This window comes from Catharus ustulatus, chromosome 1 (genome assembly GCF_009819885.2).
Source record: "Catharus ustulatus isolate bCatUst1 chromosome 1, bCatUst1.pri.v2, whole genome shotgun sequence".
NCBI classification, from domain to species: domain Eukaryota; kingdom Metazoa; phylum Chordata; class Aves; order Passeriformes; family Turdidae; genus Catharus; species Catharus ustulatus.
In genome coordinates this window covers 102862932-102890512 of record NC_046221.1, presented here as the reverse complement: position 1 = coordinate 102890512, position 27581 = coordinate 102862932, and the positions used below count along the sequence as shown (strand labels likewise).

Here is a 27581-nt window from a genome sequence, read left to right as displayed (position 1 = left end):
ATGACTGATTGCCACTCTAGAGTATAATTGCAAACAGGAGTACAGAGAACATTGTGAACCTATAAAAAGGCTATCTCTTTTTCCTGCCTGCAGTTTTAATCCCCATTGTCATTTCCATCTTCAGATCACTTTTAAATTTCCTTAGAGCTCTGATTTGCCTCTCTTTCATATCTTTTTAATGCATTTCATATCTTGCGAGTAGGTTCACTGCCTTTTCTGCATTTCTGCCCAAGAATAATTCTGTATTTAACTCTCCCTCTGGTGGTGTTTCAACTTGTATTTTATGGTTCTAGACTATTGTTTTTTATGGCTTGGGGTTTTTTTAAGGCTAGTCATACTCCTTTATGAGGAGCCTGAATTTTTTTAAGCAATCTGTGAAATTGCAGGTGTGTCTACATTCTTGGGTTAGACACACTGTCTTGTTAAAAAAATCTTCATATGCCTTTTGATGTTTACTTATCCAATACTATCAATAAATACTCACAAAAGTACAGATTGTGATCGGAAACAAAACCATGGATCAAATGGCTCCTACTGTCTGGGGGCATAATGGCCAAAATTCCTCTGCCATTTCTATAGCTGGGAATTACCATTTTACCAGTAATTTGTATATGCAGACTGCTGTCACTAGACCATTTTGGTTCTCTGTTAGTTTTCTGTGATGAGTTCACATGAAGACATCAACGGGGTTTTTTATTTAATATTTTTTAGTAAAAATAAGCAGAGCTGACCCATGTTTCAACTTGATTTCAGTGATTAAGCTGAGGGGTTTATTCCAATATACAATTATAGCATTAATTAGCATTTCAAGCCTCCTACAGTATTTTAATTCTATTTCAAGCCTCCTACAGTATTTTAATTCCATGCTATTCCATTCTGAATATCATCTCTTCCTACAGTCCACAAACCATACAACTTGATGAAAAGTGAATTGTTTTCCTATGTTTTATTATTATGAGATAGCTCTACCTTTATCTGTCACTGTCATGCTTTATTGTCTTTGATCTGATTCCTCCCTTTTTGCTTGCTTGGGAGTACTTTATCTATCTGATTTGGAAATGCATAGAGGTAAAAAGATAGAGCTAGAGAAAAGTTGGTATCTTCAATAACATCTGAAGGCTATATATGGCAATAATAGCACTCATTTTAAAATCTGTTGTTCATTTGCTTGGGGTTTTATTTTTATTTTTTAGTCAACAAATCATCTTTCTCATCTTTCTGAACATGATTTTCTTTGTCCCCTGATCTGCTAGTACCTTAATACAATAAATTCCTGATGTATGTTGTTTTATCAGAAGTGAAGCACTCATCCATGTTTTATGAGAATGTTATGCAGTAAAAGTGTTGTTGCTTTAATTTTTCCCTAAGGCTTAAATATTAAATGTAGGCAATTGCTTTAAAGGAAATATTTTTAAGTAGGTTGTTTTGTTTTAGTGTGTTTTTAGCAGATATCCAGTATATGTGTATGAGGTTTGCATGAACATTAGATGCTCAGTTTTATATATTTATTTTACATTCAAAGTTTTCATTTTACTTTGTCTGAGAAAATAAATACCTTCAATAACATAAATGGACATATTCACAAATAGATACTGTGTTAAACAAATTGATCAAAATTAAACTTTTCGACAAATTTGTCTTTCAATAAATATATTACTTTTCATTTAAAAGGAATATGGACTTGGATGTATAAAAATGAAGTGCTCACTTGTCTAATGAAATGCAATGACTACAGCATTTGAAGAATATCAAAAATATAGGAGAAATGAACTCATCTTCTTTTAATCTACCAGATTTTTCTGTTTAGTTTTGCACTGAATTGGAGTTTGTAAATATATGTCTTTGCACTATCTATGAAGTTAGACTTGTCCTTATATTTTTAATTATGTATTGAACCAATGAAAGTAAGTATTCCTTGCTCTGTCATTTCCTTAATCTGTCTTTTTGTCTATCCAAACCCTGCTGAGATATGGGGAAAGAATAGTTTTGTGTGGCTTTGTTCAATGCTGGATGGAGGGATTTTCATTACCTAAAGTACCTGATTAGGGCTAATCCCATGCAATCTCTTCACCTATCAGAAAACAGTCATTCACAGCTCCATTAGGAACTACAATGGCTTTGTGTGGATTAATGCTGTTTATCTAACACAGTGAATGGATCAGAGCACATGAAGTAAGAGCATAGAATTTATGTTTTTCTACATCTAGGCTTTCCAACTAACCAGTCTTGGACTGGACTGGTTAGTCCCTTCTAACCTTTGGAAGGCCTAACTTTCTTTCAGCAGCTGGTATGGGGCTGAGTTTGGGATTTGTTCTGAGAACAGGGTTAATAAATAACCCAGGGATGTTTCAATTGTTGTTGAGTAGAGCTTGCAGAGAGTTAAGGACTTTTCTGCTCCTCATCTCACCCCACCCCACCAGCAAACAGGCTGGGGATGCGCAAGGATTTGGGAGAGGACACAGCTGGGACAGCTCACCCCAACTGACCCAAGGGACAATCCTATACTGCAATGGCATTGTGCTGAGCATATAATGCAGGGGGAAGGAGAAGGAATAGGGGAGAATTTGGAGTGATGGTGCTTGTCTTCCCAAGTCATTGTTATGTGTGGTTGAGAGCAGTTTTCCTGGGAATGGTTGAACACCTGTCTGCCTCTGGGAAGTGGTGAATTAATTCCTTGTGACAGTTTGTATGTGCACACAAATTTTACTTTACCTATTCCACTGTCTTCCATCACTTTTACCGTTTTGATTCTCTCCCCCATCCCAGCGGAGGAGTAGGAAAATGGCTGTGCAATACCTTGTTGCCAGCTGGGATTAAACCACACCAGGAGTTTTAGTGTTTAATCATCAACGATTCACAGGATTTCCTTAGCTCATGGATGTATACAATTTGTTCAGACACCTCATTATCCAATTATTTTGGATATTGAATACATTGGAGGCACTGTGGAGTTGACCTGCCTAGGTCACTTCCTTCTCTTCAGACTTTTGGAAACGTTGCTCTATGTACATGGGCTAAATTAGTCCTTGATTGTCTCTGATTTTAAGCCTCTAAAATGGGAAGTGTGTCCTTACAGAGCTGCCCACCCTAAGTCTCCAGATGAAGTTGCTTTTAATTTGCAGGGGATTGCAGCAAGTGATTTAAGAAACATACCAGAAAAGCAGTAAAACAGCTACAGGTGAAGTAGTCCTGATCAGGTGTGAAGATATCCTTGTCCAAGTTACGGGATTCATTTTGCTGATGTTGTAAACCAAACAATCCACAGTAAAGGCCATAAACAATGTTTAAACTCTACTCCCTGGTAACTGCAAAAGACAATTGTCCAAGCTTTCCTTTTAGCAAAACAAGCTGTCTGAGGCATCTTTTTGGAGTGTAAGAGGAGACTCCTAAGTATTCAGAATTGAGACACAGAGAAAACTGAGCACATATGGACTTCTTGTTCATTTTGAAATGTTTTTTCTTTTGCTGTACTGTAATTTTGTCTTTTACATTATTTTCCGTGTATGGAAGCTGTCTGGTCAAGTGCAATAACTGACCAGAAGTTCGTAAAGAAGGAAAAAAAAAAAAAAGCTGAAGTCAAACATAGTGAGAAAATTGGGGTTGGACTGCTCCAGCCAAAATGTATTGAATTTATGAGTTTCCAGCAGAATAGAGAGTTTAAGACAGAAGGTTTTTCTTGGATTTTTGAAAGCAGAAGGAGTCACAAATCTGTTGCACACTCTATTTTCTGAAATAAATTTTCTTTTTCTCTGTATAAAATATGTTGAAATTTAGACAATTTCAAGTATTTCCAAGTTCATGCTGTGCATTCAAAGAGACTCATTGAACCACACTAAATTATTCCTTCTTTATTTGCCTTTGATTTGGGTTTTTTTTTGTTCATCAGAGAAAATTTAATTAAATATGGTCTTCTCTATCACTTCTAAGATCTGGAATCTGTTTCTTTGGTTAAGAATAATATTAAGCTCAAGCATTACAGAGTGGTGACATGAGAATTTCTCAGATTTTTTTTCCCAAGACTGATATACTAATTTTCTCTGTGGTAGATACACAGATGCTGGGGTTATCTGAAGCAGAAAGTTCACTGTTTGCTTCAGGCACTACATCTGACTGAAATGTTTCATTTGTCTGTCAGTCCTCTGTGGTGATTTTTGGTGTTAATATGAAATGTATTAGTCAGTTAACCCTTAAAACTCAGTCACAGAAACTTGCTCTTTTTTGCTTATGTGGAAAGAGGCCCCTTATGCATGTGCCTCATGAGACAGCTGTCGTGGGACTTCATACACTGTTGTACAGGTCTATTCCTCCCTGAAGAGAAGCCTGCAATTCCTCATTGCTGGTAGATTATCTAAATAGTGGATTAAATTTATCTATCATGGGTTTATGATAGAGTTATAAATCATATATTATAAATAATTCTAAATATCATTATAAATCATAAGCTTGTGATAGAATTTGTGAGTCACTTTGGGTTGAGCAGCAGTACGAGCACTTGTGCAGCTTCAGTAAATAATTTATCATTTCACATAAACATTAGCTCAGAGCACTCAGTATCCCACTCTTTAAATAGTTAAGTTTGCTAGGATCTTTTCCTTCTTTTACACCTTTGTGATATTTTCAAAAAGCCAAATTACTCATGATATAAATTTTCTGTGGTTTTATGTTTCCTCATGGTCCCTTCACTTCTTTCTCATATCCTTTCCACAAGTGTCATATATTGCTAAAATCTGAAAATTAAAAAAAAAAAAAATCAGTAAAAAGAAGCATTAATCTCTTTTATGTATCCTATCCTGAATTTTTTTTTCTCAGTAATGACGCAGCTCTAATTTTAGGGAAAGTGGCATTTCTTAGCACTGAAAAGGTTTCATTAGTTCCTGCTATTTAACAGTGCCAAGGTTATACTGTAATATGTTGTAATTGTACTTCCATTCCTACTTTTTTCCATTCCAACTCTCAATTTGCCTCTTGCCAAATTCTTGACCTGGAATTAGTTCTATGTTAGTCATTTGATTCACTTAAACCCTACTTTAAAAGGAGTTGTATGTTTAACTCATCTACAGGACTCTTACTCTGGTTTTGATCATGGTACCTTATCTAAGAACTGTTTTACTAGCAGAAGCTAATATAGCTCATTGTAAGTGATTTATAAAGTGCTCATTGCATTTTCTCTCTGCCAAGGCTCCTCTCAGACTTCTCTAGCACTGATAAGTCAGAGCAAGTGCCACCAAAACTCACATAGCAATGAAATTCTTCATCATATAATTGACTATGGGAAGCAGAGAGAAGATTGGGTTGCATTGTACCCTCAAAAGCGTTCTGCCTTTTTTATCCCTGTTTTGAAAATTTGTTCATGATATACCCACAAAGATATTCCTGAACTGACAAAGAATGCCTGAGCCATTTCACTTCATTGTGAAAGCTAATTTTTATGAGAAAAACAATGGCATCTTAAGAAGGATGATATATTGAGAGAATAAAATTAACTGTATCCATTTTAACAGAAATAGATTGAGAAGTCAGCGATTCTTAGGACAGCGCACCAAGCTTCACAGATTAAGTTGTGTAGCATAATAATGAAGAAATTTATAAATAGTAAATTGATAGTAATGAGCACATCACTAGTTCATTAATTCAGCATTGCCCAAGCAGTAAATTTTCTTATTAATTTGTACTGAATGAAAAACATGCAGTTAGAAAAAAACAGTCACCCAAAGTTTGTCCAGTGAACACAGCAGACATACAGCTCAGAAGGAAAGCCATCATCTCTGAGGTGTCTCTAGAAGTGGCTTATATTTGCAGATCACAGAGGGATCAGCTGTCAACTGATCACGAGCTAGCTGTCCAACATAATTTGTTTATTTAAAATTTTGCAAAGCTTTTTAAATGAAATCGATAAGAAAGGTGTGTTTGACTAATGCATTAGTATACAGCTTAAGTTCCTCCTGATGATCCTGACTTAGCATGAATTGTACCTTTCATTTGAAATGCCTAGTTTGCTTTCTCCCATCATAACACAGGATCTCGTAGTCAAATTAGGGCTTGATTGAAAATATTTTGAGACTAGTGACCATTTCAGGAGGTTTTACATCCATGTGGGAGCGCAAAAGATTTATTTACTTACCGTTTTCTAACTGTCTCTTTTTCATACCTATGCTCTCCTGTAGGCATGCATTGTTGGATTAATACTCCTGGAGCTGAATATGGCTAATGAGGTTATTGCTGTGTAATGTATGAGTACAGAAGAAGCAGACAAAATAATTCATACAGTCTTAATCACATTAGGATTCACTTATTCTTTCAATTCTGCATTTTAACCTTTGAATTACACAGTCAGCAACAGCAATAATTAATCTCATATGGCAGGTCTGGAGAACAGAAGATGCCCCAGCAGCAGGCTGGGCATCTTTTATCTCCAAGAGGCATAATAACCTTTAACTTTCTAGTAGAAAATACAGGAGGAATAAAATAACTCAGATTTGAAACCCAAAACAATTTAGTTAAAAAAATAAGTCAAAACTCAAAGGCTTTTAAATACAAAATACTAATAGAATTTGAAATGTTCTTCATTTAATATATAGATAACATTTACAATAGCAGTGTCTATTTTAGGAGTGAAATACTGTTGCATCTCTCCCTCAGCAAGGTTATTTGCATAAGCTAATTAAAAATGCTGAAACTTGACACCTAATTATCTATATAGACAGTGGAAGAGTGTTAAATGCTTCACAAAGGGCAATCCAGAAGGCCACGTTTTGCACTGAGAACCATGTATCCAGCAAGAATGCTAAACACTAATAAATCCTTCTTTTTTCCAAAGCTTATGAATGTAGGATCATCAGTTGAGGAGGAGGTTTGAAATATCCTTTATGCTAGGGCTGTGTACTGTACAAACATAGAAGGAAGTAATCAAAATGCAAAGGCTGGAATTTGCACAACAAAAGAACCTTGTTCATGAATATGTAGGAACCTGTGCAAACCCCTGCTTGCACATGCACACATGGAGCATTGCAGAAGGGTAAAAAGGGCACCATTTTATACATTTGTGGGCTTCACTGGTTGTCAGGAACTCTGGTTCCTCTGCTGGCACATAGGTTTATTTTAAAGATCATTTTAGTGTTGAACAGTTGTCTCTTGTATGTCAGATAGAAAAGCAATTGCAATGGAAGTTTAATTCTTCTCTCAGGCTTGAGTCTTCATTGAAATCAAATTGAGCAGAGGTTGACTGTTGTTCATTACTCTTGAACTGAGAAAACTGCCTTAGCAGGCTTGTATTGGAAGGTTTTGCCTAATATCTATTTCCCCCAGCTCTTCCAGGCAGTGTTGATTCATTGTTCTCAGAAATAATAAACTCACTTATAAGTAGTAGCGGAAGCCACTTGGTCTGTTCAGCCTTGAGGAAACTGAGGGGAGACTTCCTTGCAGTCTTCAACATCCTCACATTGGGTAGAGAAGGGACAGGTGCTGATCTCTTCACTCTCATGGCCAGTGACAGGACTCAAAGAAATGGGATGAAACTGAGTTGGGGAGGATTAGGCTAGATATCAGGAAAAGGATTTTCACCTTGAGGGTGCTGGAACAGGCTCCCCACGTAAGTGGTCACAGCACCAAACCTGACAGAGTTCAATAAGAGTTTGGACAATGCTCTCAGGCACGTGGTGTGTCCTGTGCAGGGCCCAGAGTTGGACTCTATGATCCTGATGGATCCCTCCCAACTCAGCATATTCTATTATTCTATAAAATACCTATTGGCATCTTTTTGTTTTGCTTTTTTTTTAAGATGTATTTCTGGAAAACATGGATACTCAGTAACTTCTTTGCTTCCAAAAGAGGTCAGTAAAGTGTTTTTGGTCATCACTATCAGTCCCAGATGGATAGCAATTCCAGAAATACTTCTGTATTCCAGACGTAGTAATAGTATGAGAGCAGAAATTCTAGCGTAGAAATTTCCATGGTGATTTTTTTTTTCAGTAACTGTATGCTAACTTTTCATTAGTAAGTTGAATGTCCTTACCAACAGAGCTTTATATGTATGTAAGTTATATATAGACACATTTCTCAACATACTTATACATGATCTCATGGCACCCAAGACTGCATTGGAGTTACTGTGAGTAACTGCGGAGGTTAATTGGTGCAGTTTTTTACAATGTTTGCTTTCAAAACTTAATCAATAATCATGAAAATAATATTGCCATCTATTGATTAATTAATTATTAATTTCATTCATTATGTCATTAACTAGGAAAAAATCTTCTCTTCTGTAAAAAGCTATTGATAATCAAAACCAAGACAATAATATTGAAAGAAAAACCCACTAATGGAGACATTCTTTTGCAAACCAGACAATTTTCTGGAACTGGTGAATAACTAGGATGCTTTGGTTAAAACCTTCAAGACATGGTAAATAACTCTGATGATATATATTTTTCACTACTTCTCAGCAGCTGCACCCTTAGTGAAATCCAAGTTACTTTTTGCGAACTTTTACTACTAAGACAAATACATACACTCAAACAGAGAAATATTTTAATAACATGTAAAATAGCATAAATGTTTTCTTCCCAAAATATGTAAATAACATATACATATGCATATAAATATGAAGACCTGAAAGAACTATGCAATTGGCCATTCATGATTAAGTGTTTTAATTTTTTAGGTAGTGTTTGAATACAAATCCATGTGCTACATTTCAAGGGGTTTTTTTACACAGTGCTTTGCTGAGGAGGAAACAAGACTAACAGTACTTTACTGAGGTGAAAACAAGGCTAATAATTGAAAACTATATCACAGCCTTCCTGGCATTACCATACGTTATACCCCCCTCCTCAAGACTTTTATTGCAACTAAGTGTACTCTCACTCTAATTTAAATTAACAAAAGAACTATTAAGATATTGTCACATAGGGGAGATGGAGAGCACTTTGCAGGCAGTGCCTACTCAGTGGCGTTCTGGAAAAGTCAGGCTATTAGGTCCCACCGGCTCCTTTAATCTTCCACTTATTTATAAGGTACCAAAGGAAGGTTTGCCCCTTAGCCCCTGTAGAGGAAATGCTATTAGCTACTGTGTCCCTCCTAATGGTACTTCTTTGCTATCACAGTAAGTTATTACTATTATTGCACTATTAATAATGCTGTACTGTGTGGTGTGTGATTTATTTCTGCTGAGAGTGCTCATTTGTCACATATTTTCTAAAAAGCTTCCATCTTATTAGAAAGAGGGGAGGGAGAAGTAGCATCTAATGGAATCTCTCAATCTCGGCTGCTCCAAACATCATTTGATCTTTCTGACTTTTTAGACGAAAATTCAGTCAGCGCTATAATTCACTGAAATCCTTCATCTACTTGATTATCCTGTCAGTGGGCAAAAAGTCAAATATAACATTGTATTCGCATGGCTTGCTTGAACCAGTATATCTAAGGAGATTTTCACATCTTTTTACTACTTTTTTAATAATTCTCTGTCCAACTTGAAAAATATCCCCTCTTTAAAATGATACTTTAAATGGTTCCTGATACACTTTCTGAAAATAACCTTTTCGGATGAATAACAGGAGGGATTTTATTTACCTAAAATGGCTGAAATTTCATCAGGTTGATTATAAGGGTAAATAGAAGTTATCATCACTTATTGTATTTATTATTATGCAATTCTTAAAAACTCAAAAACATTTGAAACTGTCTGACCACAAGTATCATTTACAGTCAGGAAAGGGATTAAGGGCAGAAAACTGCATAATCTTGGGGATGATTCAATAGAAAACCCTTAAGTTCTTTCAGATGAGGGTGCCAACCCTTTAATGATAGAGAGGCTGGATTATGTGTATCTCTGCTCACCTAAGAGTGCTGCCACTGCCACCAGAAAGCAAAGAGGAATAGCAGCGATCCAAGCCAACAGCTGAGGAGAGCCCAGGCAGGAGTGTGTTAAGATGGTTTGCAAAGCAAAACAGCAAGTGGACCAGCTTGCTGAGACTAAGAGAAACTGAAGACACTGGGGAAAGCAAGAGGGAAAGTTTGTGGGGGGTGGGACAACAGAACAGAATGGGCTAAGCACATGGAATAAGAAATAGGAATGTGGTAATTAAATACAAATGGGCTGGTAAGATGGAACTTTATAGGGAGAGACTTCCAAAAAAAAGAATTTAAAAAAGGAAAAACTACAACAACAAAAACAAACGAAAAAACCCAGAGAGTGGCTGTGTTTGGAAATGTGTATCATTTAGGGAGCAATATCTAATCAGAAAGTGTGGAAAATATGACCAAAAGTAGCACGACGATGTTGTCCAGGATAAGTGTTTGTCATTAGCAGATGTTGACAATACAGCCTCAAACACTTCATTTCAAATGTACTTTGCCTTTTGTACCAGATGCTTCTTTAAGGCCCATGAGACCAATTTCTCAGGAAGAAGGAAGGGGGGGGGGGGGCGGGGGTGAAGAAAAAATCGGTATGATTAACTGTCAGCTTTAGAAGCACAGGTGAAATGGAGGACAGTCAAGAAAAAGTGCTCCTTGTACATGGAAGTAGTGTCAAAAGCTGGTAAGAGCGACCATCACAGAAATAGCAATATACAGAAATGAAGCATGCATCTGCAGACTAAGATTATGTCCATGATATAAAGAATCCCTATATACATGACTATACATGATGTATCTTTCTGCACATAATGGATTTTTACCAAGGGATTTATAGCCCTTCTCTTTTGCCACCAATACTGCGTTCTTTCTGGGTAGCTGTATATAAATTTTTGGTGAAGCAGTAGGTATTGCATCAAAAGTTCATGAGGATTTTCTGGCATACAGAATCATGGACAAGAAGGGATTGGCACATTCCAGTACTCTGAGCAGTTCCATGGCTGTTATAAATTTCTTATAAAAGTATTGCTAAGTCAGTGTAGAACAGTAGAAGCCTAAACTCTGAAATATTAAACTAGACAAGTAAACTCCAACGTAAAAGAAGCTTGTTTGTATTTTTTTTCACAGCAAAGGATGCTTGTTTTTTCATTTTGCTTTCAAACAATGCCCCAAGTTCCCTGGGCAGAGAGCAGGCATGCTGTGCTTGAAAATTTTATGCATTAGACAAGATGGATTTCATAGTTTTAGGTTATACTATCCCAAATTTGTTTTGCACTCTTTGTTTTTCCCCTTTTCTGGCACACTTGTTAAGGAGCATTTCTTGTCAATTAATAATATCTCAGTGCTCTGCAGAGAGCTGGTCTGAGGGAATACCAAATGGTGACATATGAACACAATGACCACAGTTATCAGCATTCTTGCTTAAACCTCTTCAGTTTAAGCTAACTCCTCACTAAAGATAGCATAAAATGAGTCTTTAGCCAGTACAGCATCAGTAGTTTCACACAGAATTCATAGATACTCAACAAAAAGAAGCTTATCAGCATAACTGATTGTTATTAATCAGAGGTGGAAATGCACATTTATCAAAACATCAGAAAAAGGCCATTTCATCCCATGATGTTTTAGACATTATAGATTTAGATTTAGATGTTATATGTGGTACAATAGGAAAACGTGGGGAGCCCAAGTATGTGACTATAAATAATGCTTTCTGCTTTTTTTTTTTTATCCTTTTATACACTCTTCCTGTTCTTTTTCAATGTGATCTAAGCTGTGGGATTATTTGTGATGAATTTTCTTCAGCAGGACTCTCTACTTCAATTTCTTTGTTTCTACACTTATTTTATCCTGTTATACCTTTTCCCTCCCACTTACTTATGTAATTGTAAGAAGTGCCTGTTTTTATGTAACGAAATTTTAGGTAACTGTTTTGAGGATATGAAATATTTTGAGGATTCTCAAGATGTTGTCAAGCTGCCACTTACCTGAACACAGACGAAAATTGATTTTAGCTATCAGGCTAATGAGAAAACCTTGCAGACCGTTTTTCCACTGCTGGAAAGGCCTAGCACAAGAATGTCTTATACACAACCAAACTTGGAGCCAGAGATGCCTGGTGAATGCCGTGGGAGTTGTTTGAGCCATTACAGAATTGCCACTCTTTGCAATTGAGAAAACAAGAAAAATCTGTCCACTTCTGCCTGACTTCTGTCAAAGAGGAAAAGTTAAAGCAAGTAGGGGTGAAGTCATGTTTCCTCACTAAATTAAATACCACACGTAGAAAGTTGGTGCAAGTTCAATGAATTTTTAATGCTGGTGGTGGGGGTTGTAGGTTCTCTGTGATTATTTTTTGATGTAATTGCACACTCAGTTTGCCACTGAAGGCATTATTTGACCACTGGTGTCAGCATACGTGTCTAGCTAAAGTTCAGACCAGAACCACGGCCTTCAGCCGAGATCTTAAATTCTAATTCAGCGTCTGACTGATATGACTTTGGGGTTTTTAAACAAGTCCCTGCCTTGTCTCATCTCTAGTGCTATTGCCTATCCCTGGGGTCACTGCTGTGGCAGGATGCATCCAAACCAGAGGTGACAACCCACTGGTTCTGAGATTAGTGGTGATGAGTCCTTGGATGTCATTAGCATAGGTTAATTACTCCTCAGTGTATGTACATAGCATGGTGAGTGGACAGCCTTGTGTGCCCATAATATTTGCATATGACTTTCTGAAAATTCCTCTGTGGCCACAGTGGTCAAAGCAGTATCTCTCATACCTTGAAGGTGGACTGACATTGAGAGAAGACAGCAGTGCTTAAATCCCCACACAATAAAATCACAATGTGCTAAAAGGTTCAGAGAAATGGCTGTTCATAAATGCTTTGATTGCTGAAATCACTCTTGATGGAGCGTTTAAATGATGAAGTGGTGGGAGAAACACTTGAAATGCTTATTTAGAAATAGTCAAAAAGCTCAACATAGAATGCTCAGGGTGCTCCTTTCAGCATTTTTTCACACTTTTTGTGTCCCAGTTTTGAAATGAGAGAATGCAGCATTCGCTCTTCACAAACTGGGAAAACTGGCATTTTGGATGCATGTTAAAATTATGCCTCTGACTATTTCACCTTTTTTTCCTATTTCTGTGGCTCTAAATATGGTTCTGTATTAGTTCCCTCATAATTTTTACTTCTATTCTTCTGCTATTATTCATGAATCAAAAATATTAATTGCATTAGTTCATTCCTGTTCAGCCCTCCAGAAATTTTTCTTTTTCTTCTTATGTGGATATACTTTGATCAAAACACAGGAAATACCTACTTCCCATGCCACCTGTCAAAATAAAATGGCACAAACACAGCATCTGCCTGCATCACAGAAGGCACTGTTTGTTTCCAATAGCATTCAATCTACAAATAAGAGGTCAGTGACACCTTATAGAACATATGCACCTGTAGGTGATTTCAAATGTTAAATTCTTGGTATCCTATTTATAGGTATGTGCAGATGCAAAACTGGGGATTATTACAGAATTGGAATCCCAGGATCACAGAATAGATCCTGGAGGTGACCATTTTTTTTTTTTTACTTTTAAGTTGAGCATGATCAGCATAATATTTCATAATATGAGCATGAGCATAATATTCCAAATATTATGTGCAGGGTCACAGCTTCTAAGCATCTCAAGTTTCTCAAAGATGCAATAAAATTAACAGCTATACCTATGCAATTTTATCCTTGGCTGTTACCGTTCTAACATCTGTTAACTGGCAAATGTCTTCTTAAAACAACAGTTCTTTCCTGAGAGAGGATTGAGTTAACTTCAGAATTATGTCTCATTGTGTTCGGAAAATAATGCAGACTCTAGGGAGTCTGACAGAATTTCTATCCCCAACATCCTGGATGAGGAATAGTCCTGAAGATAACAGTACTGGAGGGCTCCAAAAGAAAAAAATAAAAAGGGAGAAAATAAAGATCTCGGTCACTAAGTTTTATCGCTTTTCTTATAGCAAGTAGTGATGTGCTGCCACAGGGCTCCTGTACTATCACACTATAACTTATTTTAACCAGTAATGGCCTTATTTGGGTTCCATACTCAACATTTTTTATTTGTCAAAGTCAACAGTATTCATGCTGATTAAATGCTGTTTCCCCTCTATACTGCTCCTAAAGACACCAAAAGAAATTAAATGCTATTATTGTGGGATATTTGTCTTTGTTGGGGAATAATAGCCTTTAACAGGATTGCTAAGTCCTGTTGAAATATCTGTATTTGCATATGATCAAGGATTCCAGGATTTAGAAATTGTATCTTTCTTGTACAAAAGTGAAATGAAAAATCATAGCCAAGCCACGATCACTGAAAATGTTTAGTATGACAAACTTAGCTTAGTCATCTTTGCAAACTATCAGACCAGCATTTTTCGTTGTTGTGTTGTACAGCCAATGATAACTGCTCCTTCTGTACTAAAATAATAATAGTAATGTATGAGTTCTTGGTTTATCTTTCACAAAGTTGGTAGGAGTAGATGCTTGTCCAGTAGTTAAAGAGTATTGATTGTGTTGAATAGTATTTCATCATTATCAACAAAATCTGAGCTCTCCAAATTAACAGAAGTAATTATCTAACAGCATTTTCATGTTTGTTTTATTACATAAACTGTCAAAAATGCAAATGGGTTGTGTATTTAAGAACTGGTCAATAATTGGCTTTATTACCCTCTCTTTGTTTTTAATAAATGTGGCTTTTTCTTTAAAGAAAATCTTACAGTGTCAAAAGTCTCCATAAAGTGGGTTGTTTTGTATATACATATGCATTAATTACCTGCACTGATTTCCTAAATAATATGAGCTGAATACTAATGCAAGAATGTAATTGCACATGTAGCATAGAATATTTCTTACTTAGAGGTAATGAAACACAAACAGTATAGTTCAGTTGCCCCCATCAAAATGTCTAGGTAATGTTTGATAAAAATATCTATAAAGCAGGAAGAGACAAATAATGTAATTATGGTATGGTATTTGGATTCTACTTGTTAGACTACAAAGTGTTGCTTCTAGCAGTCAGAAACAATGTCTTGGGTGTTGGGTGTATTGGGTTTGTGTGACAAGGCTTTGGTAGCAAGGGGACTACAGAAGCAGCTGCCAGAAGCTTCCCCCATGTCTGACAGAGCCAGTGCCAGGTAATTCCAAGACAGACCTGCTGCTGGCCAAGGCCAAGCCCATCAGTGTCAGTGGTAACCCTACGGGATAATGTATTTATGAAGCGAGGAAAAGAAACCAGCAACTGCAGCCAGAGAGAGGAGGCAGAATATGTGAGATACAGCCCTGCAGACCCCAAGGCCAGTGGAGAAGGAGGGGCCGGAGATGTTCCAGGCACTGGAGCTGGGATCCCCCAGCAGTGGTACAGACTATGGTGCGGCAGCTGTGCCCCTGCAATCTGTGAAAATCCATGATGGAGCAGAGATCCACTTGCAGCCATGGAGGACCCCACAGTGGAGCAGATAGATCCCAAAGGGGGCTGTGACCCTGTGGGAAGCCTGGACTGGAATAGGCTCTTGGCAGCAACCTGTGTCCTCATGGAGAGAGGAACCCACACTGGAGCAGATTGCCTTGAAGGACCTTTGTCCCCATTGGGAGCAGTCACACTGGAACAATCTACCAGGAGCCATCTATGCCAGAGCAGTTTGTGAAGGACTGCAGCCTGTGGGACAGACTTATGTAGTGTAAGTTCATGGAGGGCTATCTCCTGTGGGAAGGATCCAATGCTGGAGCAAGGAAAGAGTGTGAGAAGTCCTCCCACTGAGGAGGAGGGAGCGGCAGAAACAATGAATGGACAGCAGCCCCCTTTCTCCATTGCCCTGCACTACTGGAGGGAAGGAGGTGGAGAATCAGGAAAAAAATTAAACCCAGTAAAGAAGGAGATGATGGAAAATATTCTTAAGATTTAGGTTTACTTCTCATTAGCCTGTTCTGATTTGGTTGCCAATAAATTCAAACACTCTCCTCAAGCTGAGTCTGCCTGTGACAGTAACTGGTGTCTGATTTTTCCCTGTCCTTATCTCAATTCAGACACCTTTCCTTATATTTTTTCTCCCCTGTCCAGCTGAGGAGTGATAGAGCAGCTTTGGTGGATACTTGACTTCACACCATAGCTTAGTTTCTAGGATCTAGGAAATAGAAAACAGAGCCTCTGCACATCATGTTTGCCATTACCTATGGACATACTTCATAATTGCACATCAATATCCACCTTTTATGCATGACTTCGAGTCCAATTTGCTGCTTTTTATGTTGTAACCAGCATTGAGAATTATTTGCTATCTTTAACTCTTCAGCACTATCTAATTTTATTCTGAAATACCAAAGTAATGTATATAAACAAGAACATTTTAATGATAAGAGTCAGGATGGCTTGGTAGCAACCAAATAAGTGTTCTGAAATAAGTCCCAGATAGAATCCTCCTTCTTATCAAAACTGAACCTCAGGAAAAAAAATCTAAAGGATACCTTTTTCCACTGTGTCCTATGATAGACGGGAGTAAACCCTGTGGGAATGAAATAGAGGATTATAGTGTTAGTGTACAATTATTGATGTAGTCTAGACAAAGTCACAGACCATTTTCTACACTTCCATTAAGCAAAAAGTGGAAAGCATCTGGCATGCAGAAATGAGTTGGTGTCCCTTGTATGGCCCAATCGTCTAAATGTGCTATCACAGAGGGCATCACAGTGGCTATAGAGGCAGCACAGTCAATGAAAAAAAAGAAGTATCCCAATTACCACCAGTACTGAAATGTATCCTATTGGACAAAACAAAGAAAAATATGTTTTCATGAGAAAATTTTTGTTTCTGGTACATTATACTACTTAAGTGGTTTCTGGTTTAGGCAGAAAAAGAAATAATCTTATAATGAAAAAATAGTATTCACTCACATCGTGAGTCACCCTCTAAGTCTCCCTGTAAGAGGGAAAATTTTTAGGGTATCACATCTCTGCTCAGAAAGACTAGCAGCGTATTCATAAGACTAGCACATAAGATTTTTGTTACCATGACTGCATAAAAGGTCTTTAAAAGATTTGCAACTCAGAATGCATTAAGATCCTCTAGGTAATATTAGAGAAGGACTGCTGGATTTCTCTGAGTGGTGGAGTTCCACCTACCTGCCAGCAAATCATCATCAATCATTCTCACTCCATCTGTGAGCGTTTTCCTTCTCAGAATTGCAAAATGTTTCTATAAATGGCCTTAGAAGGAAAGCTACACTGATAGCATGGAGATCCCTTAGTACATTTAGTTGAAAACACTGAGGATGACTCAAAAAGCACGAGATCTGACCTTGAAGAAATCTTCAGGGCTAAGCTCCATGATCAAGTTTGAGCCATATCAGAGGTGTGATAATATTCAAAGTTGTTTCTTCAGATGTATATATTTAGATACATATATATTTTTAATAATATTCAAAATTCTCTGTATTGTCAGGCCAAATTCAAGGATATTTCACAATCTATATCTCATAAGTATATTCAAGAGCAGTGTAAAGTTTCCCACCTCAGCTTAAGTGCAAAAACATGACAATAAGTGTTATGGAGGAATGTCTATGGCAGGCAATTAGTAGATAGCATGCATAATTGCTTTTTCTTGTTGTACATTCTTGCCAGTAAATAACCATGATTAAGGAGGGCAAGAAGACGCCTCATATATCAGAACATTTTCATTATTTGCTTCTCAGATCATGAAATTTTCAGGATATTCTTTTGACACTCCAGATAAAACTCTAAAATACTGACAGCGAGGCATGGCAGTTTAACTCATTATTCCCTGGGGAATATGTAGCATACCACACTCAGATTCTCTGTTTACTCCTGGATGTTGTACTTTGTATCAATGCTGTACTTCACCTTGGTGATCTTCATTTCCCAATCATTATTTTTTTCACAAGACTTGTTCCCTGCTTCCACCAACCTCATCCCAGCTTTGGGTCTTTATGACCATGTCTGCTGTCAAAGTTGCATACCTGAATAATTTCTACTTTGTGCATATTTTCTATTAATTGTCTTCTCTTTGCTTCACCCATAGCACTTTCCTAAGTCACATACATTTTCTGTTTATGAAGTTACCTTATTTCCTTATGGATTCCCCCCACAAAGTGTGCTAGTTTGAAAGCAAACCAGTGGCAGATACCAAGGCAGAGCTACAATTTAATAGGAAAATTAAGATAAAGGCAATAATACAGAAACACTGGCTTAAACTGACAGAGTCAGGATACAACCTGACACCCTGTTGGTCAGGGTGGTGGTAGCAGTCTGATTAAATGGTGGCTGCAGTCCTGTTGGAGCCATAGATGTGGTTCTGTTGAAGCAGTGATCCTATAGAAGGGTCTTATCTTTCTCTGAAGGTCCAGTGGTGGTTGTGGAGCTCTTGTCCTCTGGGAATCCAGTAGGTAAAGGTTGTCCATGGTGTTACAAATCTCAGATTATATCCAGATGGGAATGCTTGGTTCCTTTCCCTGGGTGGAGCATCTCAAAATGGGATGATGCTATTTTATGAGTCATGCAGTGACTCAATGGCCCTTTAGCAGAAGATATCCCCAGGGGGATTTATCAAGGATGTGTCATGGAAGAGATGAACCACTGCTGCCCCACCTGGTTTCAGCAGCTTATGGAGATGGTGGTAGAATATACTTTTGGCTACAACTTACGTTGCAACATAAGACACAAAGTATCCCTTTTTTCCCCTGTTCTATAGTTAGTTAGAAATTCTTAAAACTTTTTTCTGCCTTTGTTTTTCTATCCTTTCAACATAGAAGTTGGTTCTCAATTTCATAAAAACATGCATAGTTTATTTTTCAGTTGTCTTGATAAGTACAGTAATTTCACGAATACAAGCCGCACCATTTTGACTAAAATTTTGCTCTCAAACCGGAAATGCGGCTAATATTCAGGAGTGGCTAATATGTGAACAATTTTCTGACATTTACAACCCCAGAAGTGCCAGCCAGGGTGCCGAGCCGAGCGCCTGCCAGTAAAACCCAGGATTTCACGATTGTTACAAATTGGATACTGTGTTGCATGGCGGGTGGGGCCAGCTCAGCGCTGGCAGCGTGGGGGGAGGGAGGGAGGCAGGGGAGTTCCCTACTTCAGGTGAGGGAGAGGCTATGCTGACATCCCCATGGCTCGGGGAGGAGGCGGGGGGCTCCGCCCCCGCTCTCCGCTGCCGCGGCGGGAGCAGGGGGCGCTCCGTGCTCGCCTGCCGCTGCCACGCCGGGACTGGGGCGTGTGCTCCGCGCTCGCCCGCCGCCGCCGCGTCGGGAGCGGGGCCGGGGCAAGTGACCCCAGAGGCGGCGGCCAGCCCCGAGAGGCCCCGCCAAGCGGCCCCACCGAGCTGGGCCACCTGGCCCCGTCAGCAGCCCCAAGCGGGCCAAGCCTGCACAGCCCGAGCCGAGCCAGTAAACCCTGCCCTGCTGTGGTTCCGTTACTATTTGGCAACTTTGTTGCACGTGGGTCCTCGCTGCAAATGACAGAGCGGCTTATACTCCGGTGCGGCTTATTTATGGACAAAAAACGAAATATTTGCCAACACCCAGAGATGTGGCTTATACTCAGTGCGGCTTGTACTCGTGAAATCACTGTATTCCTAGGCAGAAAGGAAGTTTTTTATCTAGATATGCTCCTACCACAAAGAGTTTATTTGCTTTCCTTATTTTTTTGTTTTGTTTTGTTTTGTTTCATTTCATTTTGATTTGTTTTGTTTTATTTTGTTTTGTTTTGTTTTTCTCAGAAAAGAATAATTTTGGCAGGAAGCAAGCTAGCATATGTTGAAGGCTGGAATATGCAAAGAATTTGGACCCTCAGGGAAGATTTACATTCATTTTATAGTGAGGTCTGCTGCTTAGCTGGCCTGCCTTTAGTGTATGCTGTGTGTATCATCCTTGCACACAAAGAACAAACAGGATTTATGTCAAAATGGCTTAGCTCAAGTTAAGATAACAACAAACAAGGAAAGAACAGAAGTTAGATATCCACAAGAGAGATAGTGTTTGTGTGTCTCCACTGTTAATCTAATTAAATTGAAGGCAAAATTGCTAGTTTCCACCACTTTTTAAAAAAATCAGAGCTGTAGGAACACGATAAATGTCTCAGTTCAGAGTTGGATAGTGCATACCAATTAGTTGAGCTCTTTTCATGACTGACACCACAGCTTCAAGGCTTTAAAGAGCATCTGACTTTTAGTTACTATTCATCTTAGAAGTAACAGTCCTGGTCCCATATATGCCATCTGACTACCTTCTTTGGCCTACAGGAAATGAACAGTTAGCTAGTTAAACACTTGTGAGGTACATCAAGGCAGAGCTCAGAGGTCATGATCAGAGGAGGAGAATCCAGCTGGAGCTGCAGTCAGTGGCATTCCCCAGGGATCAGAACTGGCTCTGGCCTTATTCAACTTGTTTATCAATGACCTGGATGAAGGGATAGAACATACCCTCAACAAGTTTGATGATACAAAACTGGAGGAGTGGCTGATACAGCTGAAGGCTCATTCAGTGGAGCCTTCATAGGCTGGAGACTTGAGTGAGAGAAACAAATGAGATTCAACAAGGGCAAGTGCAGGGTCCTGCCCCTGGGGAGGGATGACCCCCAGTATCAGCACAGGTTGGGGCTGACCTGCTGGGGAGCAGCTCTGCGGAGAAGGACCTGGGAGTCCTGGTGGGTGACAAGCTGGCCGTGAGCCAACAATGCCCTAGTGGCCAGGAGGGCCTTTGGGATCCTGGGGTGCATTAGGAAGAGTGTGGCCAGCAGGTCAAGGAGGTGATCCTGCCCCTCTCACTCAGCCCTGGTGAGGCCATATCTGCAGTGCTGTGTCGAGTTCTGGGATCCTAAAAGAAAGACAAGGAGCTCCTGAGAAGGCTCAGAAGATGATTTGGGGTCTGGAGCATGTCTCCTGTAAGGAGAGATTGTGGGAGCTGGGCCTGTTTTGTCTGGAGAAGAGAAGACTGAAAGGGGATCTCATCATACATATAAACATCTCAAAGCTGAGTGTCAAAAGGATGGTGCCAGGCTCTTTTCAGTGATGCCCAGTGACAGGACAAGGAGTCATAAACTGAAACTCAAGAAGTTTCACCTCAGCATGAGGAAGAACTTCTTCACATTGAGGGTGGCAGAGAACTGGAACAGCCTGGTCAGGGAGGTCATGGAATCTCCCTCTCTGGAGGCATTTAAAATTCACCTGGAGAAGTTTTTGTGTTACCTGCTCTAGGCGACCCTGCCTTGAAAGGGTGAGTTGGACTAGATGATTTCCAGAGGTCCCTTCCAACTCTAACAATTCTGTGATTCTCTTATTTTATGAACTTAATTTTTGGGCCTCAAAGTGTCTGAGTAAACAGCTCTTTTAATGAAACCACATTTCAAGCTCCAGCTGTGGAGTATGCACCAGCAATTACATCCAGTTTGGTACAGGTTACTGGACATTACATACTAATGATCTGTTCTCGTTTAAGAATTCAAAGTGTATTTCTATTTCAAGAACTAGAAGTGCTAAAGTAAGATAGTTATTTATTGCCTATTAGTTATTGTTATCTATAGTTATTAGTAGCAATTAGTCATTAATAGTAAACATTTTAATGATTTTTTCAGTTTCTATTTCAGGATGTTTACCTCTTTTTAGCTATTTGTATGCAATTTGATACATTTGAACCATTATTTCTTTAGTTCTAAGTTATTTATTGATAAAACTAAATCAGTCAAATTCATTAAAAATTAAACCTAGATATATTAAGATGTAAAGTTTTTCTACTTACAGTTGTAAGTTATCCTTTATTTTAAAACAGGGAAAGAATTTTTCTGGGTATTTTAGTTGTCATTCAACCTTTATGTTTGTGAAAATACATTTTACCCCGAACGGAAATAATGAAGCTGATACATAAAATTCTTGTCCTCTCATGCAGTTGCTGAATATTGTGCTGTTAACTTTTAAACTATTTCACCCATGACATGACAGCATGAACTTCTATCTGGGAAAATGTTGTTCAAGTCAAATAAGTTTCCTTTTCGAGGGGAATTCTGCATGGTTAATATACAGTATTGATTCTTATCTAAAAGGCTGAACTTAAATAGTAAGCAAAGGTAGTGGGAAACCATTGTATGAGTTTGGGAAATGTTGAAAAATGTCTGGCAATAGTGGTAGAAAAATCTCTTTGGCTTAAACAGAAATTCTGCCTTCAATAAAATCAAGAACTTTCAATGTTGATCTCTGAATACCGTTTGTCCTAGACCAAAAGCTGAGCTCTCACAATCTCTCTGTTCTTTCTCCTGGTTCTCAAGCCAGATCTGCTAATGGTGACAGTTGTGAAAAGTTTTACAGTAGTTAAAGAATATTGAAAATTGCAACTATTTACTGCATTGTTTATCTGGTGGTGTTGCTGTCTGTCCAGTTATATCATTCTGTAATAATATATGAAAAAAAATGCACTTTCCTATTTCAGTCAAAGCACTTCATACATTTTAATGCATTGAATCCTTAAATATCTTAAAGCATAGGTTAATGACATCCCCATTTTAAAGTTGAAAAACACAGAAATAGATCAGCATTTTTCAAGCACCCGCAGACTGCAAGTATCTCATAAAAAAATTAAAGTATACAAAATCAGTGACATTTTTCTGACAGTGAAGGTCATACTGAGTTGGTAGGACTGCATTGCAGGAATAAAGAGGCCCAGACCTTTGTCCTGACTTTTCTCCAAAGTGATTTCGGGGCATGTAAAAGTTATTAAAATGTTATTAAATTGGCAACTGATCAACCATGTATGCTTTGAACATAGAGAAATTAACAACACATTAGCAAGGCTAAACCCGAAATTGGAACTTTATAGGGACAGTTAGCTGGCGTCTAGAAGGGCCATAGACATAATAGCTTTTTGTTCTACTGACTTTGTTTGGACTATAAATAGAGCAAGATAAGTCCTGTTTCAGCTCATAGGCTTGTGTGTCCCCATTGGCCAGATATCTAAAGGTTTTGCTTTTGTGGCAAAACCCTTAAGCTTTGGAGAGCACTCTTTCCATGTTCCCATCTTCATTTTCTTCATCTATGTTTCCTTGTTCTATGAAGACTAAAATAATGAAATGAAAAAATGAGGCTACTGATCATGGAATGGAATGGAATGGAATGGAATGGAATGGAATGGAATGGAATGGAATAATAGACAGGACTAGACTGGACTAGATTAGACTAGACTAGAAGATTTTAAACTTAGATTTTCACCTGAGTAAAGGAATAAGAGATTTTGAAGAGATAAACAGCAAAACTTTACTATGGCAAAGGGATTTATCTCCTTGGGAGACAGATTATTCATAAGAAGTTTTAATGGAAGAAAGTTTTATGCTAACAATTTTTGCTGCTTTCACCTGATTCAGATGTGCCAAGTAACAATGCTTAATTCTTTGGGGCTTTAAGTCCTATTAAACCTTCAAGTCGAGCTAGGGGAATTCAGCACTTTAACAAATGATTTCTATAATTCTCCTTCACCTCCAATTGCGAGCAGCTGTGTGCGTACCATCCATCATTAGCCAGGGCAGCCCTCGCGGGGAGGCTGGTGGCAATGGCTTTCCAACACTGACGTGACACGTCCACCACAGCTGAGGCTGGGCAGCAGGGCAGAGTCCTGTGCAGTGGGTGAGGGGCAGGGCAGTGCCACAGCCTGCACCAGTGCCTCCGCCAGGGACAGACCTTACTCTGGTAGCTGTGCGGGTGGTTGGGTTTTGCATGGTGAAAACGGGCAGCTAAGCCCTGAACATTAATCATGCCCCGTTGCCTGCTTCCTTGTTTTTCTCTCTGTAGGATTTTTCATCCTCTGAAACCAACAAAAAGATCATATTTTCCTTCAGTTTCTGAAACCCCATCCTTTTTTCCAGACTTTCCATTTCACGCTGTTTGAATTTTATTAAGATTTCTTTACACAAAAGCAGAGTACTGGCTATATGATGCCCTGAGGGATCTCAAAGGCTGTTGCCATAATGTCACAAAACTCTGGGGACATTTTATTTCCACCAGAAGCTCTTTGTAGGACTGTGTCTAAGGATATAATAGATCTTAAATGTTTACAGCAGGGATCTTGATCTCCATTGGAATTTAATACAAAAAGCTCTTTTTTTTTATCTCTTAATTAGCATACCACATTAACACTGATTAAAAAATAGCTATCTATAAAATGAATTTTATTTTATTTTATTTTATTTTATTTTATTTTATTTTATTTTATTTTATTTTATTTTATTTTATTTCATTTCATTTCATTTCATTTCATTTCATTTTACTTATTTTTTAAATTAAGAAAACTGGTAATATTCCAGAATTATGGATAATATTCTTGATAATATTCTTAATAATATGGTGTTAAGACTATGAATTTCTTTTCAACACCTCAGTTGATCACTATAAAGTATTTTCACCAGGTATTTTCCAGAAGCACCTCTGTTTACTGTTTCTGCCTCTGATACTTTCTGTCCTTCCCAAACACAGACATGGTAGGAGGCTGTCAGTAGCATGTCTCCTCCAGTGAATAGGAAAAGATTTTGTAAGTGTTAATAAGGTTTTATTTTCACTGGTCCACTTTGCAATCAGAAGCAACTGCTGAACTCTCGGCAGTCCCTTATATAGCATAAGAGTCCTGTTCAGATGACTTTTTTAATTAAATTATTTAGGAAGCCATATTCTAATTTGACAAAAAGATATGTCTCATAAAAAAAAGTACTGTCTTTTCAAAAAGCTGCAGTATAATTGTGTGTGTGTGTGTGTGTGTGTGCGCACATGTAATATAGTAGGACACATATTTAAATTATTATTTAATTAAAATAATATAGATCTGTATTTTCATTTGATAGGAATTTTTTTCGCATTTAATGCATGAATAATGATACAGAATTGGGTGAAAATTCTAAAGATTTTATTTTAAAACCCATTTGAATATTGAGCTATTTGAGACACATTTTCCTAAAATTTTTGAAATTCTTTATGGTTTGGGCTTTCTGAGACCACGCTGAAAGTGCTGGGATATTAAAAAAATTTGATTTCCTTAAAAATGATGTAAACATCCAAAATATTAAAGGAATCTGATATTTTAAGGCAAATCAAAATCTCTCTATTGTTGAGGCATGCTATACATCAGTGACTCAAGTCAACAGTTTTCTGTCACAGATAACTGAAAATCTTTACAGGAGGTATCAGACCAAATAAAATGGATATTTGAAATTCCATTTCTAAAACTGCAAGTAGTCTATAAAAAGTATGTAAATCAGATACTGATAATATAATAGAACTGGTAATATAAATACATTAAATTGCACTACTGCATAACAGCATGTATGTCCTCCAAGTAATGGTCACACAGCAATCTAACATTATTTCCTACTCCTATTTCCTGTATTTCACAGATCTTTTTGTCATTGTATTTACTATGTACCACTCTTCCTTCTCAGAATAATGCCACACTGATATCACACATGGGGATAACAGCAGCTGTCTCACAAAAGAAGAAAGTAAATTTTATTTCTGGAGGGTTTTTTCCATTATTTAATCTTCTTTTACAACAGAAACTTTTCCTATTCTCAAATTGACTGAATGGATTTTGTAATTACCAGTTTTGGATGCTGCCTCACATAAATGTACTGACAGAGGTAGTGATAATTTAACCCTTTTAATGACATTTGCAGTTGGTCAGTATTCTCTTAAAATGTCAACTTTTCAAAGTCGCAATGTACTACGTATATGTGGCATAAATTGGCTAAAATTATTAAATTCAGCTCTCACTTACTGGTGCAGACATTTGGAAAAAATGACAGAAATAACTGACTATTGCCTCAAGTTTTTCTTCCATGCTAAAGCTTCTTTTTCACTGTCCAGATGATAATTAAAAATGAATTTTAAAAATCTGTTAATGAAGTTCTGCCCATCGCTTGGAATATGTCTCTCTCCGATGTTAAAAATAACTGCAGATGTTCGGTGTTTGGAATTTCTAAATTTGGTATTTGCTACTGTAAGGTATGCACTTTTTATAATAGTTAGACAAAAAAATTACTCAATACTTATTTTTTTCCTTCTGTTCTGCTTAAATCTCCCTGCAGGATGTGTGACACAGGAGAAGGGCTGTTCACCTTTCAAACACGAGAAGGAGAAATGATATATCAGAAAGTCCATTCTGCAACACTGGCAATAGCCGAGCAACATGAAAGATTAATGATGGAAATGGAGCAGAAGGCAAGGGTAAGGTCCTTTTACCAAGGTTTTAAACTTATTAAAATTGGTGATAAACCAAAGTCAGTGGATTCATCTGTAACGATAATATCGGCTGTGTGGCTGAGACGAAACAAACTTTCAGATTTCTGTATTTTCATGGTCAGGGATCTTCAGTGTGCTCTTTTGTAGGTGACTTTTTGGGACATGTAATGACAGTCTTGTCATTAGACAAGAGATCTATGATCACCTTCTCTGAAATTGTGGCTCTGTTACTCAAAGATTAAAATTTTAGCTGTCGTGTTGACCACTGATGAATGAGTTTTAATTGCTCCTCATGGCCTCACAGGTGGGAAAAAAAAACCAGTATAAATACTTCTAGGTGACAGCAGACATGTTCTGTTTTTCTTAAACCCTGGAAGAAATTGCTTCACCTACCTTATTAGTAGCAATACAATTGAGTTCTCATAGAGCTTTCTTTATTATTTTGTGTTCAGAATTTCCAGTTTGCACAGGCTGTGTTTAAGTGACTACTATAGAAAAACTTGGAGTTCTTTTAAGACAGCAAGAAAAATGCTTTCCCTGGATGCTTAGAAGTAGAGATGGTCTTTAATGATTGTTCTGGAAAGCTGACTTTCAGGCCAGGGAACCTAGTCTGCTTGCTTTTCTTCTGAGATGACCATGAGTCTCTGCATATCTTCTTCTCTAGACAGAGATTTCAGGTTAATTGTGGCATTTCCTTCTTTTCCTCCTCCACACTGTACATGCCTCCAGTCATGCAGACATGACTTATATGGATCTATCCCCCACACTCCAACAGTGTCAAAATACTTTTTCACTCTGCTGAGACAAAGGCACTTGCAAGAACCAACCTAAGACCCCAATGTTCAACTTTTTGTAATTAGTCCTCAGATAAGTCAGAGAGCCAGTCAGAGAATCTTAAGGCATGGAACTGGTGCTTAAAGATCATCTAGTCCCAACTTCCCCCACCATGGGCAGAGACACACTTTTCCTCATTCACTGAAAAATAAACTAGAAAAATACTTAGATTTCCATGTCAACAGTCTGCTGCATTGAATGTGCCTCTCAGATTTTGCATGTCTGTCATGAGAACCTGAATTGGTGCTTTATGAAAAAGAATATGGATTTTTTCATAAAACTAGGCAAAATAGGAGCCTTTGCATGATAGTTGAGGTGCACAAACTTTGGACAGGAAATGCAGGAAGACGAGAGTTTACAATCATGATTAATAAGGAGCAATTGCTGCTAAGTCCAACAAAAGGTAGAATAAATGGAAGATAATGTGAAGTAGTAGATCTGCTGGCAAAAAAACACTGCATTCTGCTGGGCAGAAAGTAATTGAATGAGGGGAAAAAATGAGGAAAAACACATCATTATTTTGTAATGTGTTTGCTATTAAAGTGTCTACACCAGTAACAGAAATTAGAACATTTTCATGCTGCCATAATAAATGCTTAGACCAGGATCACACAAGATTTTCCTT

At 37.9% G+C, this 27581-nt stretch overlaps 1 protein-coding gene across 1 annotated transcript in view; it reads left to right on the top strand.

Annotated features, from left to right (window-relative positions):
- DOK6 (docking protein 6) overlaps window positions 1-27581 on the top strand; it is a 244803-nt gene that overhangs the window by 157167 nt on the left and 60055 nt on the right. Inside the window, exon 6 of the mRNA XM_033065451.2 lies at window positions 25969-26107. Within this exon, the coding sequence (XP_032921342.1) occupies window positions 25969-26107 (139 nt within the window). The remainder of the gene's footprint in view (window positions 1-25968; window positions 26108-27581) is intronic.